Source organism: Macaca fascicularis, chromosome 13 (genome assembly GCF_037993035.2).
Source record: "Macaca fascicularis isolate 582-1 chromosome 13, T2T-MFA8v1.1".
NCBI classification, from domain to species: domain Eukaryota; kingdom Metazoa; phylum Chordata; class Mammalia; order Primates; family Cercopithecidae; genus Macaca; species Macaca fascicularis.
This window is the reverse complement of record NC_088387.1, coordinates 71,345,417-71,358,610: the sequence shown is the minus strand read 5'-3', so window position 1 is coordinate 71,358,610 and position 13,194 is coordinate 71,345,417. Positions and strand designations below refer to the sequence as shown.

The 13,194-nt window shown below is 38.4% G+C and overlaps 1 protein-coding gene across 27 annotated transcripts in view; it reads right to left on the bottom strand.

The window, feature by feature from the left end:
* Window positions 1-13,194, bottom strand: part of NRXN1 (neurexin 1) — a 1,134,169-nt gene that overhangs the window by 707,324 nt on the left and 413,651 nt on the right. For 16 of the 27 annotated variants that reach the window (XM_045368569.2, XM_065527617.1, XM_065527623.1 and 13 more), the window contains 3 exons: window positions 12,537-12,838; window positions 10,453-10,476; window positions 9,247-9,408 (listed from right to left, as the gene is read on the bottom strand). In XM_045368569.2, the coding sequence (XP_045224504.1) occupies window positions 9,247-9,408; window positions 10,453-10,476; window positions 12,537-12,838 (488 nt within the window). The remainder of the gene's footprint in view (window positions 1-9,246; window positions 9,409-10,452; window positions 10,477-12,536; window positions 12,839-13,194) is intronic. The other 11 variants (XM_065527618.1, XM_005575909.4, XM_065527622.1 and 8 more) reach the window with 1 other exon arrangement.

Here is a 13,194-nt window from a genome sequence, read left to right as displayed (position 1 = left end):
GGGATTTTACCATGTTGGCCAGGCTGGTCTTGAACTCCTGACTTCAAGTGATCCACTCGTCTTGGTGTCCCGCAGTGCTGGGATTACAGGCGTGAGCCACCCCACGGACGGCCCATACTAGGTATTTTTAATGTTGATTAATTTAATGTGCACATGCAAGTGTTAATGCATAAGCAAATGGAGCAATTTAAACAAGAAGCTCTGGTAGGTGCTGAAATTAAGAGAAAATGTTCAGTCTCAGACATTGTTCATTGCTGCTTTCTACTGGGCTAAAAAATGTCATATTCTATAAAATGTATCAAGTCCTCAGAATGAAAATGTCACTGAACCCCCTGCCAGACCATGCTATGCTAGCTTGATATTTGAAAGTACTACAATTCATTATGCCAACTGCTGATACTGTTCCAGGCTATGGGGCATCTGCTGAAAATGATGGGAAATAAAAATCTGTGGGTCCCCTGGAAGGAAAGATTCTATGTTTGAAAAGCTGAATTCCAGACAAGAACTCACCAGATGCTTTATGGACTGAAGAGCTGGGTTCCATTTCCTTGGGGACCTGAGCAGATGGGGCTCCCTGAATCCAATCTCGAAGAGGAGTGTCTATGGCAAGGTGCCTGGTTTCTGCCCCAGTTGCTTATTTCCCTTGCCTCCACGGCTACAATGCACAGAAGTGAACTTACCCTTAACAATGTATAGAGCCAATACTTTATAAAAATCTAGAAAGTGCTTCTAAATATGTTTTCTGTGCATTCCTGTTTGTATGGTCAGCTACACAGTATGGAAAATAATAGCAAGCATTATATTAGTTTGCCTTTAGAGGAGGAAAAGTATGCAGGCTGCCAGAGTAGAGAAGAGGTTCACAGAGGTAACAGCTCCGGACCAATTCCATGTGGGGAGTGGGAAGGATTCCACTGAAAGCTCATGTATAACTAACTGAGCATCTGAGAAATGTTCCCTGCTGCTTCTTCTTGCTGATCAGATCTTCCCTTCTCTGATATCCCAGCAATCTAGGCTGCGTTTTTCTGTTTTCTTTCCCCTAAAGGTTCCTACGAAGCTCATTTCGTCTAATTTTATCTTTATAAAAATAACGAGAATGAGAGAAGCAAAGTGAGATTATAACATGATATGGGGAGCAACACAGAGCGTCAGTTGTGGGCAAGGATTCCACTGTCAGATTATTTGAGTAGGAGCTTAGTTTTGTTACTAATTATTTCCCCCTAGGTCAGTTACTTCATTTTTCCTGTCTGTATGTCTTCATTTGCCAAATAGGGATAGTATTTATGTGTACCTCTTTTCATGCTTAGAGTATTACCTTTGGAATTATGAGGCTCTGAGAAACTGGTGGTGCATCCCTCTCCACAATATAATAATCATACTGTATTCAAAAAAGGACTAGTAAAGACAAAATACCAGAAATCCACCAAAAACTTTTTTTTCTTCTTCCATTACTCCCTTGCTGATAGGTTTGAAATACCAAATATCAAATTATTTCACACAGTTTCATGGATTTGTTTTTGAAAAGTTGTTTTACTGTGTTCCTGATGCCCCCAGGCACATGCCTGTTGGGTAACTCTCTGGATGTTGTAGAGATTTTACGAGAAATAAAAAATGCTTAATATATTATTATTATTTCTCTGAATATGCTGACTCCCTTACCCATCCAGCAATAGCTCCTACTTTTCACGTCCATTTTTATAGTGCCCAGTACAATCGTAGGCACATTGAGGCACTATAGCGTTTATGCCATGGGGGTTTGTCTGAACGATCTGATGCAGGTAAAATGCTCTACTAGCAGACTATTAACTCAGGGATGGCACTCACAGCCACATGTTCTGCTGAGGTCTCATGAGTCCTCATTTGCATAAGGGAATGGTTATTATTACCCTGCATGAGTTATCATGAAGACTTTTAAAAGGAAAGGAGGATTTCTGCAGTGTGCTATTTTACACATGAAAGGAGGCAAGGATAATCGACCTCTGTTTTCATATAAGTACTGAACTACTACATCAGAAAAACTGAAATACATTTCAGTATTCCCAAGATCTAGAAGAAACTAGGCTGGGCCTATAACAAATCAGGTTAATGACACATAAGAATCTGTCAAAGCCTTTGACATTTCCACAAACCCCATCTAGCTTTCTTGTTAAAATTTTCAAAGCAAAACTATCATCTTCCATGTTTTAAATCAGGTAGAAAAAAATTTCTTTCTATACCTGAACTTCTGCCAAAAATATTAAGCCCATTTGCCTATCCTAGATAGGCTAAACCAGACTCTCTCTGAGTCACTAAACCAAGACCCTGCCTCTAGGAAGACAGCACAGAGAAGCCAGAAAATTGTCACTCAGCCCCGAGGCATCATCTCTAGTGCTCACTAGGCTGTAGAGAATAGAATAGTCAGAGCACTTAGCTCAAATATATACTATTGTTATTACAAGAACATGGCTATTCTGTGAGTCAGCCCATTCCAGCTGACGCGACAAAATGACATACTGTATAGTGCATACTGATCCTACATGAAACACTTTTATTTTATTTTATTTATTTATTTATTTTTTGAGACGGAGTCTCGCTCTGTCGCCCAGGCTGGAGTGCAGTGACCGGATCTCTGCTCACTGCAAGCTCTGCCTCCCGGGTTCACGCCATTCTCCTGCCTCAGCCTCCCGAGTAGCTGGGACTACAGGCGCCCGCCACCTCACCCGGCTAGTTTTTTTGTACTTTTTAGTAGAGACGGGGTTTCACCGTGTTCGCCAGGATGGTCTCGATCTCCTGACCTCGTGATCCGCCCGTCTCGGCCTCCCAAAGTGCTGGGATTACAGGCTTGAGCCACCGCGCCCGGCCTGAAACACTTAATATAAAAGTTAGCCCATAGCCACAGTCAGTCCGACACTGGTCAAAACCTGAGTATCAGCTGCGCATCAGCCTGGCCAATGCATAAGTCCTTGAGTGAAGGGACATCTCTGTATTTTATCATAGGCTATTAATCTTGTGGGCATTAGCTAAACCTATCTTAAAATGGTTCATACAAGTGAAGACATATCACCACATAAAATCAAGATAGTATTATCCATATTTATATAATGATATGGTAAGTAAAAATATGTGGATCTGTATGGAAAACGTTTAGGAAAAAGTGAAGTGGGAAAGCAAAAAGCAACTGTCTTCCCTAAAGAGTGAAGGATGAGGCATGTGGGAAGGTCAGTGTAAGTAAATTGTAAAATGGTACCAAGCAGGATATGGACCATGACTAATAATAAGAGAAGAGAGGCAATAAGTCAGGGACCTCAACAAGGAAAAGACTAGAGGAAATGAAAACCTGGGGTAAATTGTTTCATCATGACTTTGGAGTCCATGTGAGTTCTCTGCCAACTAAAGCAGCCCTCCCTCCTCTCATCTGGCATGATTTCCAGGTGTCACTGAAGATCTCTTTTTCCTCCAAGTTCCTGCTAGGTTACTTTATCCATCAGGTCCAAAGCCTTTTATTCCAAAACTGGAATAAATTAGAATGCAAATTCTGCTATGAGATTTTGTTCTTACGTGTAAATGACAGATATTCTATTCCTCTCTGAGCAAAGAGGGAAATAAGAACAAGAAAGACACTTGAGTACCCAAATTTGATGAGCATGGTCAACCACACAAGGGCATAAATTGAGAAGCCTTCAAAACTTTCTAAAAGTTTCTCTGTTGTCCAAAAGAAGAAAGATAGGGATTAAGGGGCATTTGCAGGAGTGAAATATTTCATCTCTTTCCCAGCATTGATGCATTGATGCTGGTACACTGTGATGCGGGCACTTCATATGGCAGAGGAGATCGCACAGATTTCATCAAGGAATCAATCATTTTCTCCACAGTGAGGAAAAATGCTTACATAGGATAGGATATTTTTCAAACCTCATCTACCTCAATAGTATCTTCCAAATTTGTGGTAATAAATGTTTCTAAGTGTAATTAAAGGCTGAGCCGATCTAATTAGGTTGATGAAATTTTCAGTGGGACTTAATTCCCTTTAGCATTTCAATCTTTTTTTTTTTTTTTTTTGGTGTCTCTCTCTCTCTCTCTCTCTCTCTCTCTCTCTAGAATACTTCCTTAAGCTTAATCTGAGCAATTTTTAGTGGCAGCATTCTAAGTTACCTCACAAAGGCAGTGTCTCCACTCTGATTGTAAAACTTCCAGCAGGTACATGTGACTAAAAATAAACTTCAAATAAAGGATTCTAGGTTGTTTTATTCAACACACAGTCCTTTACTACCTCTTCAGTTTCATTTCCTTACTAACAAACTATGCTAAATAATGTTCACTCTGCAGGAGGGAAATAAGTGTTTCAGAGCATTCGGGGGCACAAAGAGACCAGGAAATGCATAATAATTGCAGGAACAGTTCTGAGGGGGAGATTAATGAGGGAGCGCCATGACCCTTCCTGATAGGTCAGTGACTACAGAAACACTTAGGAAGAAAATATTGGGGTAGAAACACATACTAGTGAGATTTTCATCTACCTTTAAAGATTCTTAAAATACATCTGGTGAACACCTGAAGAATTAACTGTGAGACTTTTCTACAGGAAAATGCTTTGCAAGTGGTCTAGGTAAATGGGTAAGATGTCCTCAAATAGAGTCTGAGCATCTCAGACAACATGATTTCTCTTTCTGCAAGGTTTTCTAATCTCCTCTCCTTTTGTAGCAGTCACTCAAAAACTGCTTGTTAGAAAATTTAATTAAATATAAAATGATCGAAAATTCTTAAGCAACATATATTTCAGCTTTCACTCAGTGTTATGAAAATGCAAAGAATATAAACAGGTATTTCTGTCAAAACATAGTGTTGCCTTTGCAAAAATCAGATTTAAAAAGCGTATTTTTAAAAGACCTGCTATCCTCTAAGAATTTCATAGGTATGGGCTGTAAATAATGGCAATTTATTATTTACAATTTTTCTTTAACTTTCTTTTCAAATTTAAACTTGTGAGTCATTTTTCAATGACTACAAATATTTTCCCAGACTTTGATTTACTTGTGATGAACATATGAATCATTAAAAAAAAAAAACAAAAAAAAAAAAACTACTTTGATCTCTATTTGATTTCCTGGCCATTCAAAGTTCCTTGTCATTTTAAACAAAGCACCATATAAAGTTCAGGTTAGTTTTCACCAAATTATTTTGAACTAATCTTATTTTATTTTGAAATTTGATAATCACATACATAAAAGTAACTTTCCAATTGAGGATTAGTTGTTCTATATGCAAGCAAAGTCTCATTTCAAATAGACATTATTAAAAGGTAAAAAGGGAAAGACCTAAGTTGCATCTAATGAATATGAGATTATAGGTTGTTTCAATATGTTGAGTGATTTCCTTTTTTTTTCTTTAATCTTTAAGGAATAAATGTGTAAATTCGTGAAAGTGGTATTTTTATACCTTGAGTGCCATTGTTTACAATGAAATAGAACCAGCCATTTAAATATTATATTTCACTTGATAGGGTGTTGTATTTTAATCCTCCTGGACCCCCTCATTACTCTTGGTCAAGTAAATTCTCTAGGTCTGTTTCCCCAAAAGAAGAAAGTTGAACTTAGAAAATGATTTCCAGGATCTTTTCCATTCTAACACTCCAAAATTTCTCCCATAACTTCAGACAAGGTGTTATTAGAATCTCCTTCAAGACTGGTTATGCTAAGAGGGACTACATACTAGACTGAAAACAAAAATGTTATCAGCCAATAAATGAAGTCGTATTAAGGGTTTACACATGCAGTGTGGTATAGGCCAGGAAGTCCAAGCTAGAGTTCAAGAAAATTTACATAGACTTTACTGTTAAGAGAGATTCTATGAGAATGAACATGGGTATATCCCTCTCTTTTCAGTAACTCCACAAAGCTGACCATTTGAAATAAGGTGATTTAACTCAGAATCCATGATACTTTGTCACTATTTCATTTCAGAAGTAACAAGAGCAGGGACTTCTAAATAGATAACAGTTCAGACATGGATGGAAACTATGAACAACTAAACAGCCCTCCAAAGTGCTGGGATTACAGGCTTGAACCACCACACTCAGCACTTTGGGAGACCGAGGTGGGCACATCACTTGAGGTCAGTAGTTCAAGACCATCCTGGCCAACACACAGTGAAACCCGTCACTACTAAAAATACAAAAATTAGCTGGATGTGGTGGTGCATGCCTCTAGTCCCAGCTACTTGGGAAGTTAAGGCAGGAGAATTGCTTGAACCCGGGAGGTGGAGATTGCAGTGAGCCAAGATCATGCCACTGCACTCCAGCCTGGGCAACAGAGCAAGACTCCATGTCTTAAAAAAAAAAAAAGAAAGAGAAAGCCCTCCAAGTTAGGTATGTTTTGATTTATAGACTAATTGTGCCGATATCCTTCCAAACTATAGTGCATCAGAAGAAATAAAATGAAAAAGATTACACAAGTCAAGAAAAAAGTGACCATGTTTCCTCAAACACATAACACACACCCCAGATGCAGAAGACAGAGGTGGAAGGTGTCTAATCAATAAAAAAGAGTGAATTGTATCCAAACCCCATAGTGACAACAGCACGAGTGAATCTTCCTTTTATGAATTTACCAGCTGTGAACTAACATGGCACTTGGAAGACCACCTGACTTATTTTTTGGTATTGTGGTTTTTTTGTGGTTAAAAGGCCTATATGTGTGTATATATATATATATATATATAGAATACTAAGGTAAGGAATCTTTATCAGTTCATAAATTAGAGGTGTTAATCTGAAGCACAGTTTAATCTCAAACTGTTATTTTAGAGTTATTTTAGATTAAGGCAATTAACTGCAGCTTTATACACACACAAAAAAACTGCTTCACTTATGCAGAATTATCAGAAGATTATGTGTCTCAGCTGAACTCAGGGATTCACTGCAGAAATCCTCTTTTTTTTTTTTTTTTATGATGCCCAAAAGAATTCTTTAGTTAGATTCCCATTTCTGCTAGAGATCCCTCGATTCCCCTTCTTTTTTCCAATCCAAGCAGGATTACTGTTCTCTAGATAAAGCAGGATGTAGGGACTGATTATACTTGGTCTGGCTCACAGTAAAAATGAGGAAGTTGGTACGGGTGATTGAGGATGTGGCTCTGCCCTCCACTTTCCATCACTAGAACGGAGTTTCGGAAATCTTCTAATAAAATCTAAGCATTCTTTTACCACACCTGATATACTTTCTCCGTCCCTGCCTGCGTCCATCAGTCACTGTCTGAGGTGCTCACGTTCTGACTCTTCTGTGTTTCTCTCCTTGTCTTCTAGAACTCTCACTCATCTCACGCGCTTTTTAAATCAAATAACTGTGTTAAATAATTTAATACTTCAATCCTCACAGTCTATTATACATTTGTAAACATTGTTTTAGTTTATAACATATTTGAGAGTTTGTACAATCTTTTAGGAACTCTAACAAACATTTCTCTTGCAACAAGGCTCTTAACTATGGTAGTTAAGGGCACAAGGGACACTGAAATCAGACTTCCTCAATTAACCTTTAGACTTTAATACTTATTAGTTGTGCGACCTTCCCCAAGAAACTTACCTGCTTCAAATCTCAGTTTCTTTGTCTGAAACATGCAGATAATAAAATGTCTACCTATATTGTGAGGATTCCTATAAAGCTCTTAGAATAGCACAAAATAACAGCTCTGGAAATATTAGTACTATAGTAATAATAAATAATAATAATTATTATTAGATTATCATCCTCTACACAGCTTAACACAAACCTGGATCATACTACATATTTGTAACCAGTAAAAGTTACTTTCTGAAAGGTAATCTATCACTCCTACTACAAAGCATGGGTAGGTTTGGCCTTACAGAACTGCACCTCCTCATGTTTGTTAAAACTATTGCACTTTTAAATCTCCCTCAGGACTATTCTATATACATCCACATACTGGGCAACAAATCAACCAGTATATTCACATAAAGAGAAGACAGGGAAAGATAATTCAGTAGTAATTGTTTTTCTCTAATGCTTAACTGAATCAAGTTTATATGATTAAATTATTTACTTTATAATAAATCTAAGTACATCACTGCTTATCAACAGCACCTATGTCTAACAGTTAGTTAATTCAAAGTTATTTAACTTTGATTTTTAGAAATCTATGCAATTAAATTGTAGCCATACAATGTAAGAGGAACCTCTGGTTCCAGTAGCCCAAAGAAATTGGATTGTGTCTGAATGAATTTTTTTTTTTTTTTTTTTTTTGAGACGGAGTCTTGCTCTGTCGCCCAGGCTGGAGTGCAGTGGCTGGATCTCAGCTCACTGCAAGCTCCGCCTCCCGGGTTTACGCCATTCTCCTGCCTCAGCCTCCCAAGTAGCTGGGACTACAGGCGCCTGCCACCTCGCCCGGCTAGTTTTTTATATTTTTTAGTAGAGACGGGGTTTCACCGGGTTAGCCAGGATGGTCTGGATCTCCTGACCTCGTGATCCACCCCTCTCAGCCTCCCAAAGTGCTGGGATTACAGGCTTGAGCCACCGCGCCCGGCTGAATGAAATTTTTTAAAGGTAGCTTTTATGGAAAATATTCATTAAAAAATGAAATTCAGGAACTTCCCCCAAACCCAATAAATCCCAATATTATACAAAGTTACAATAGGCAACTACAGCTGATAATGAAGGATGAAATTATTGATATCATTTAGTTTGACGTTCTTGCTCAGATAAATATCAAGTAAATTCATCAGATAACAAATGAAACAGTTTTACTTCCTCCAGAACGTGTTGAAAATAAGGGAACAAAATTATTTCATTATACAGACTTATTTTGTTTTAGTTTTGTTTTGAATTACATAGTCGTTCCTTCTCCTATAGCCTAATGTCTTTTTATTCTTTTTTCTTTTAATACTCAAAAAAGTCTTCACCGTATACATAACACCTATGGCATTTAGGTAGAAATAAGCAAGTAAACCAATTACCTTAACTTTAGACCCAGTACTTCTTTTTGTTTGACTTTCTTTTATAGCTATTATCAACTGTCCACACAACTCTCAAATGTAAATTACTTACAGACTAGTAAAGAAGAGGAACCTAATTCTTTCAGAATGATCTATGGGCTGTTTTCCCTCCCCCAATCCTACATAAACAATAGTGGAATACTGAATTTAAAGTTGTGCCATTTGAGTCTGGAAACATCGGTTCTTCAGCAAAGGTGCTTTCATGCTGGATCTGAAATAATGAGATCATGAATTAGGAATGATTCTGATGACAAAGATATTTACCTCTTTGAGACAGCCCATAAAGTTGTTACTGACTGGTGACCCTGGAAGGTCGGCTGTGCTGGGACTGCCTCCAACATAGAAAAAGTCATCAGACCCCAGCATGGTATAATCTTCTTGCGTGTAGCCCGTTGTGGTAAGAATCCCATCCACTGATATTGTCACCTAGATAACAAAGCACAGGGAAAGGACACGCTATACTCAGACCTAGATACTGTAATCCTGGGATATGCCTGTTTTGTGTTTTGGTTTGGTTTTTTTTTTTTGTTTGTTTTGCTTTTTTCTTTTTTCTGTTTGTTTGGTTTTTGTTTTTAGACCTATGATGGAACCCATTTTCATGTCTGTTTGAGGTTTATTCTTAGATTCTATTCAACTAGCCCTAAGAGATCTAAACTAGTTAGAGAGTTAACTGATTATTGAACTAGTGTCAGCATCATCCCTATTGCAACTCAAAAGTTATTGAGCAGACACAAAAATGGTGTTAGTAAAATGCTTCCTAGGTTAGTTTTGCTGGTGTACATATTAGTAAAGTTTAGTTGTCTGTTATTAACTAATCACAACGTGCACCTTGTTAACATAAAAGGCGCAAGCTAGTTCCAGCAACATCACTATTTGCACTATTGAGCAGCAATTGTTCAGCATGCAAGTGCCTAAGTCCATGCCAAAGGGAGAGAAAAGGCAAAACAACCAGTAGAAGCGGCACACGCTGATGTGCACATGCAGGAGGTACAGTACAGTTCAGAAAAGGAAAGAAAGAAAACAGGGAGAACCAAAGGAAAAATAAAAATAAAAATAAAAACAACTGCTTTGTGATGACGTAAAGATGAGTGGGTGTGGCATCTCCAGCATTCCCAAATCAAGTTTCCATGCCATGCATCATGAATGGTTAGAGACTGGCTGAGCCTGCGGTCACTCGGGCCAGCCACCATTTTGTCTTATCCCGTGTTAACCACAGCTGGATGCAAAACGTTCGAAACGTTAACGATGCCCCTACAGGTGAGTTGGAAAACAGAAGTTGACAGGAACAGGTAAAAATAAGAAGGTCAACAACAGATGAAAAGAAGGAGGTCAAAGTAAGCAGAAGAGTACCAACCGCAGTTCCTCTTTTGTTAATGATGTCTACAGTTAAAAGAAAGAAAGAAAACACACGGCAAACCCAAAATAAGAAACAATTAGAATGATATCTACCGAACAATGTAGTTTGTTTACCATAGCGTGTCCAATGCCTGAGTGCTTTGTGGAGAAGGGGGGAGAAAGGAAATTAAAAACTGTGAACAGAATAACGATCGTTACTTAAAAAATATGATGGTCTCTACCATGTTAGTACATTTTTTGATTCAGGTAACGGTTAGTAGAATGAAACATTCCATGAATGACATGTTAGTTATTAAGCATGTTAGTAACATAGAAAAAGGGCAAAAAAATTTTACAAGAAAAAAGCAGACTAACAAGTAGGCCTCCCACAGAGGTAATATTTTTCCTGCTATTATTGTTCATAATTCGCTACTAGACAGAAACAGACACATGGCAATGTTCCCTTAGTCTTCCTGAGTACATCTGAGAGACATTGGAAAAGTCTAAAAGGGATTCAAAGGCCTAAAGCTTTTCAGCTGACCACTGCAGCCCTATGCCCATACTTGGCCCCTCCTCCACCCTGGCCCACCCCAGCCCCAGGAAATTAGTAGGAATCAATTGGCATTGCCCTACTACTCAATTTTACAGCATACAAGGACTCCTCCTCAACTTCAAAACTTCCTTCGGTCATATTGATGGACTTTAGGGTCACAGTTTACTGCAATGAAACAAAGCAAAGATCCTGACACATAGAATGAGTAGAATGGATTTGTGTTTAATCTGTCCTCCTACACATGCACCCGGGCTGTATAACTACAGTTTCCTTTGAGCTACCAATTCGCAGTTTGGTTTGTAACCTGAGCAAAGGCAAATCTAGAAAGTGGACTCCTCAAGCCCCCACCCTTCCTTCTGTGATTCTCTCAAATGAGCCTCCGGTTTCTTTGTGCATATCTGAGAGAAAAAATTAAAAAAAGGAAAACCAAAGAGACAGACTTATAGGAAACCCGTGGTCTACAGTTGTAATGATGGTGGCCGACCCTCTCCAAAGGCACGTGGAAGCATGCAGGTCCCCCTCCCATGTCAGTGAGGGATCTGGAAGGTCTGGGGTTCTCAAGAATCTTTCAGTTTTACTTGTTTGCCTTAGCTAGACTAAATCTACATTCCTAAAGCTCCTTTTTGTTTCTCTAGCTCAGATAGTTTAAACCTTTCAGAAGCAGGAAAGAAAAGGTTAGACAGTTAACAGCTCTGAAAGAGAGGGCTGTTTTGGTAAAGGAAAACCAGAGACAATCCGGTCATTCTGCAACTGTTCAGAGAAACAACAAATATGTTAAGAATATTAGTTTAAGATCAGCATGTAAGGCAAAAAAATTAGTCACTGTCAACACTTAACAAAATGATACATTGTAATATAAAGTTTCACATAATACCCAAACTTACAATGTTCAATATAAAAGGACAATCTATTCATTTTCATCCATATATATATACTGTAATCATGTTTTCATTAAAAACATACAGTATATGTGGACCCATAGATTTAGTAAATAGCTGATATTTTCCTAGTATTTAGCATCTCGAAAATTTTTTTAAAAACACAATCAAATAGAAATGGGCACCTAGAAGCTTAACTGGCCTTTCCAGTCATTTGGGGTTTAACTTAAAGTATCTATGCTAAAAATAAAAATATCTTCAAAATCAGACCCTTCAGGAGATATGTAAGCCCCTAAAGTCATTTTTCCCCTCAGGGACTTTTCTGGTCCCCATTTTGGGGGTGGGGGAGGAGGGAGTAGGGACTGATACAATCCCAAATCACAAACACTATTGTTTTGACTACAAAAAAGGAACTGTGATTTAATGACCCCAATGTGCATGCTTCCAAATGATCACCATGAAAACTATAATTTAAAATTAAACCAACAAAAAACCAGAAACACAACAAAATCACACACGTCACAGGAAGGGCAGGTTGCAGGGATATCCTTGCAGCCCTCTTGTAAATTTTCATATGGCCCTGTATCAAAATAGCCTTTGGGCCCCCAGAACTTTCTAGATATGCCCCTGCTCAAGTATGGCAGGAAGATTCATCTCAGAAGAAGAAAAAGTTAATTTGCAAGTGACTCTGAGGAGCCCTGTATCATGTTGTTAGAGTTTTCAAGTACCACACACACAGCTGTAGCGAGAAACAAAGCCAGTTACTCTCTTATCCACTGCGCTGTTACCTGACGCAGATTCCTGGTGACTTTCACATCATGCCAGGCATTATCATTAAACTTTCCATTCACAGGCTCCACTAGTGCTTCAAAGGCCCCTGATCCCAAATTAATGACCAGAGAGACAGCTCCATTTTTCAGGGCAAGATTGACATAATCAGCTGATTTCCCAGTGTGAAGCATCAGTCCATTCCTCTGAAGGGTTTTAAATGACAGAGTTATTTCATCACTGCTGCTTTGAATGGGGTTTTGAGACAAGTCGTAGCAGAAGTATTCAGATCCCTTGAACGTGGCAATATATTCTTCTTTTCCTAGAGGAAAACAGACGATACGTACATAAGTAAACAAATACACTATGCAAATCAGCAGATCTTAACAGAAACAATAGCTAATCACTCCCCAAATTAACCCTGCTTAATTAGATTCCATGACATGAACCCTGTCTCAGTCAAATAGTACTGTAGGTGGCAGTATATATTTAATAAATCTCCTCAACTATTGGGCCATCAGCTGCAGTAGCTAAAGCTGACATTCTTGAAAATTCAATTAATTTTTCAGTATCACTGCAAGAGCTCTGATCAGAGAAAGCAGCTCTGAGATGTCTCCAGGGCATGAATCAGGTACCATAAATGCATATTGGATGGTTCCACTCTGCTGACAACAATGG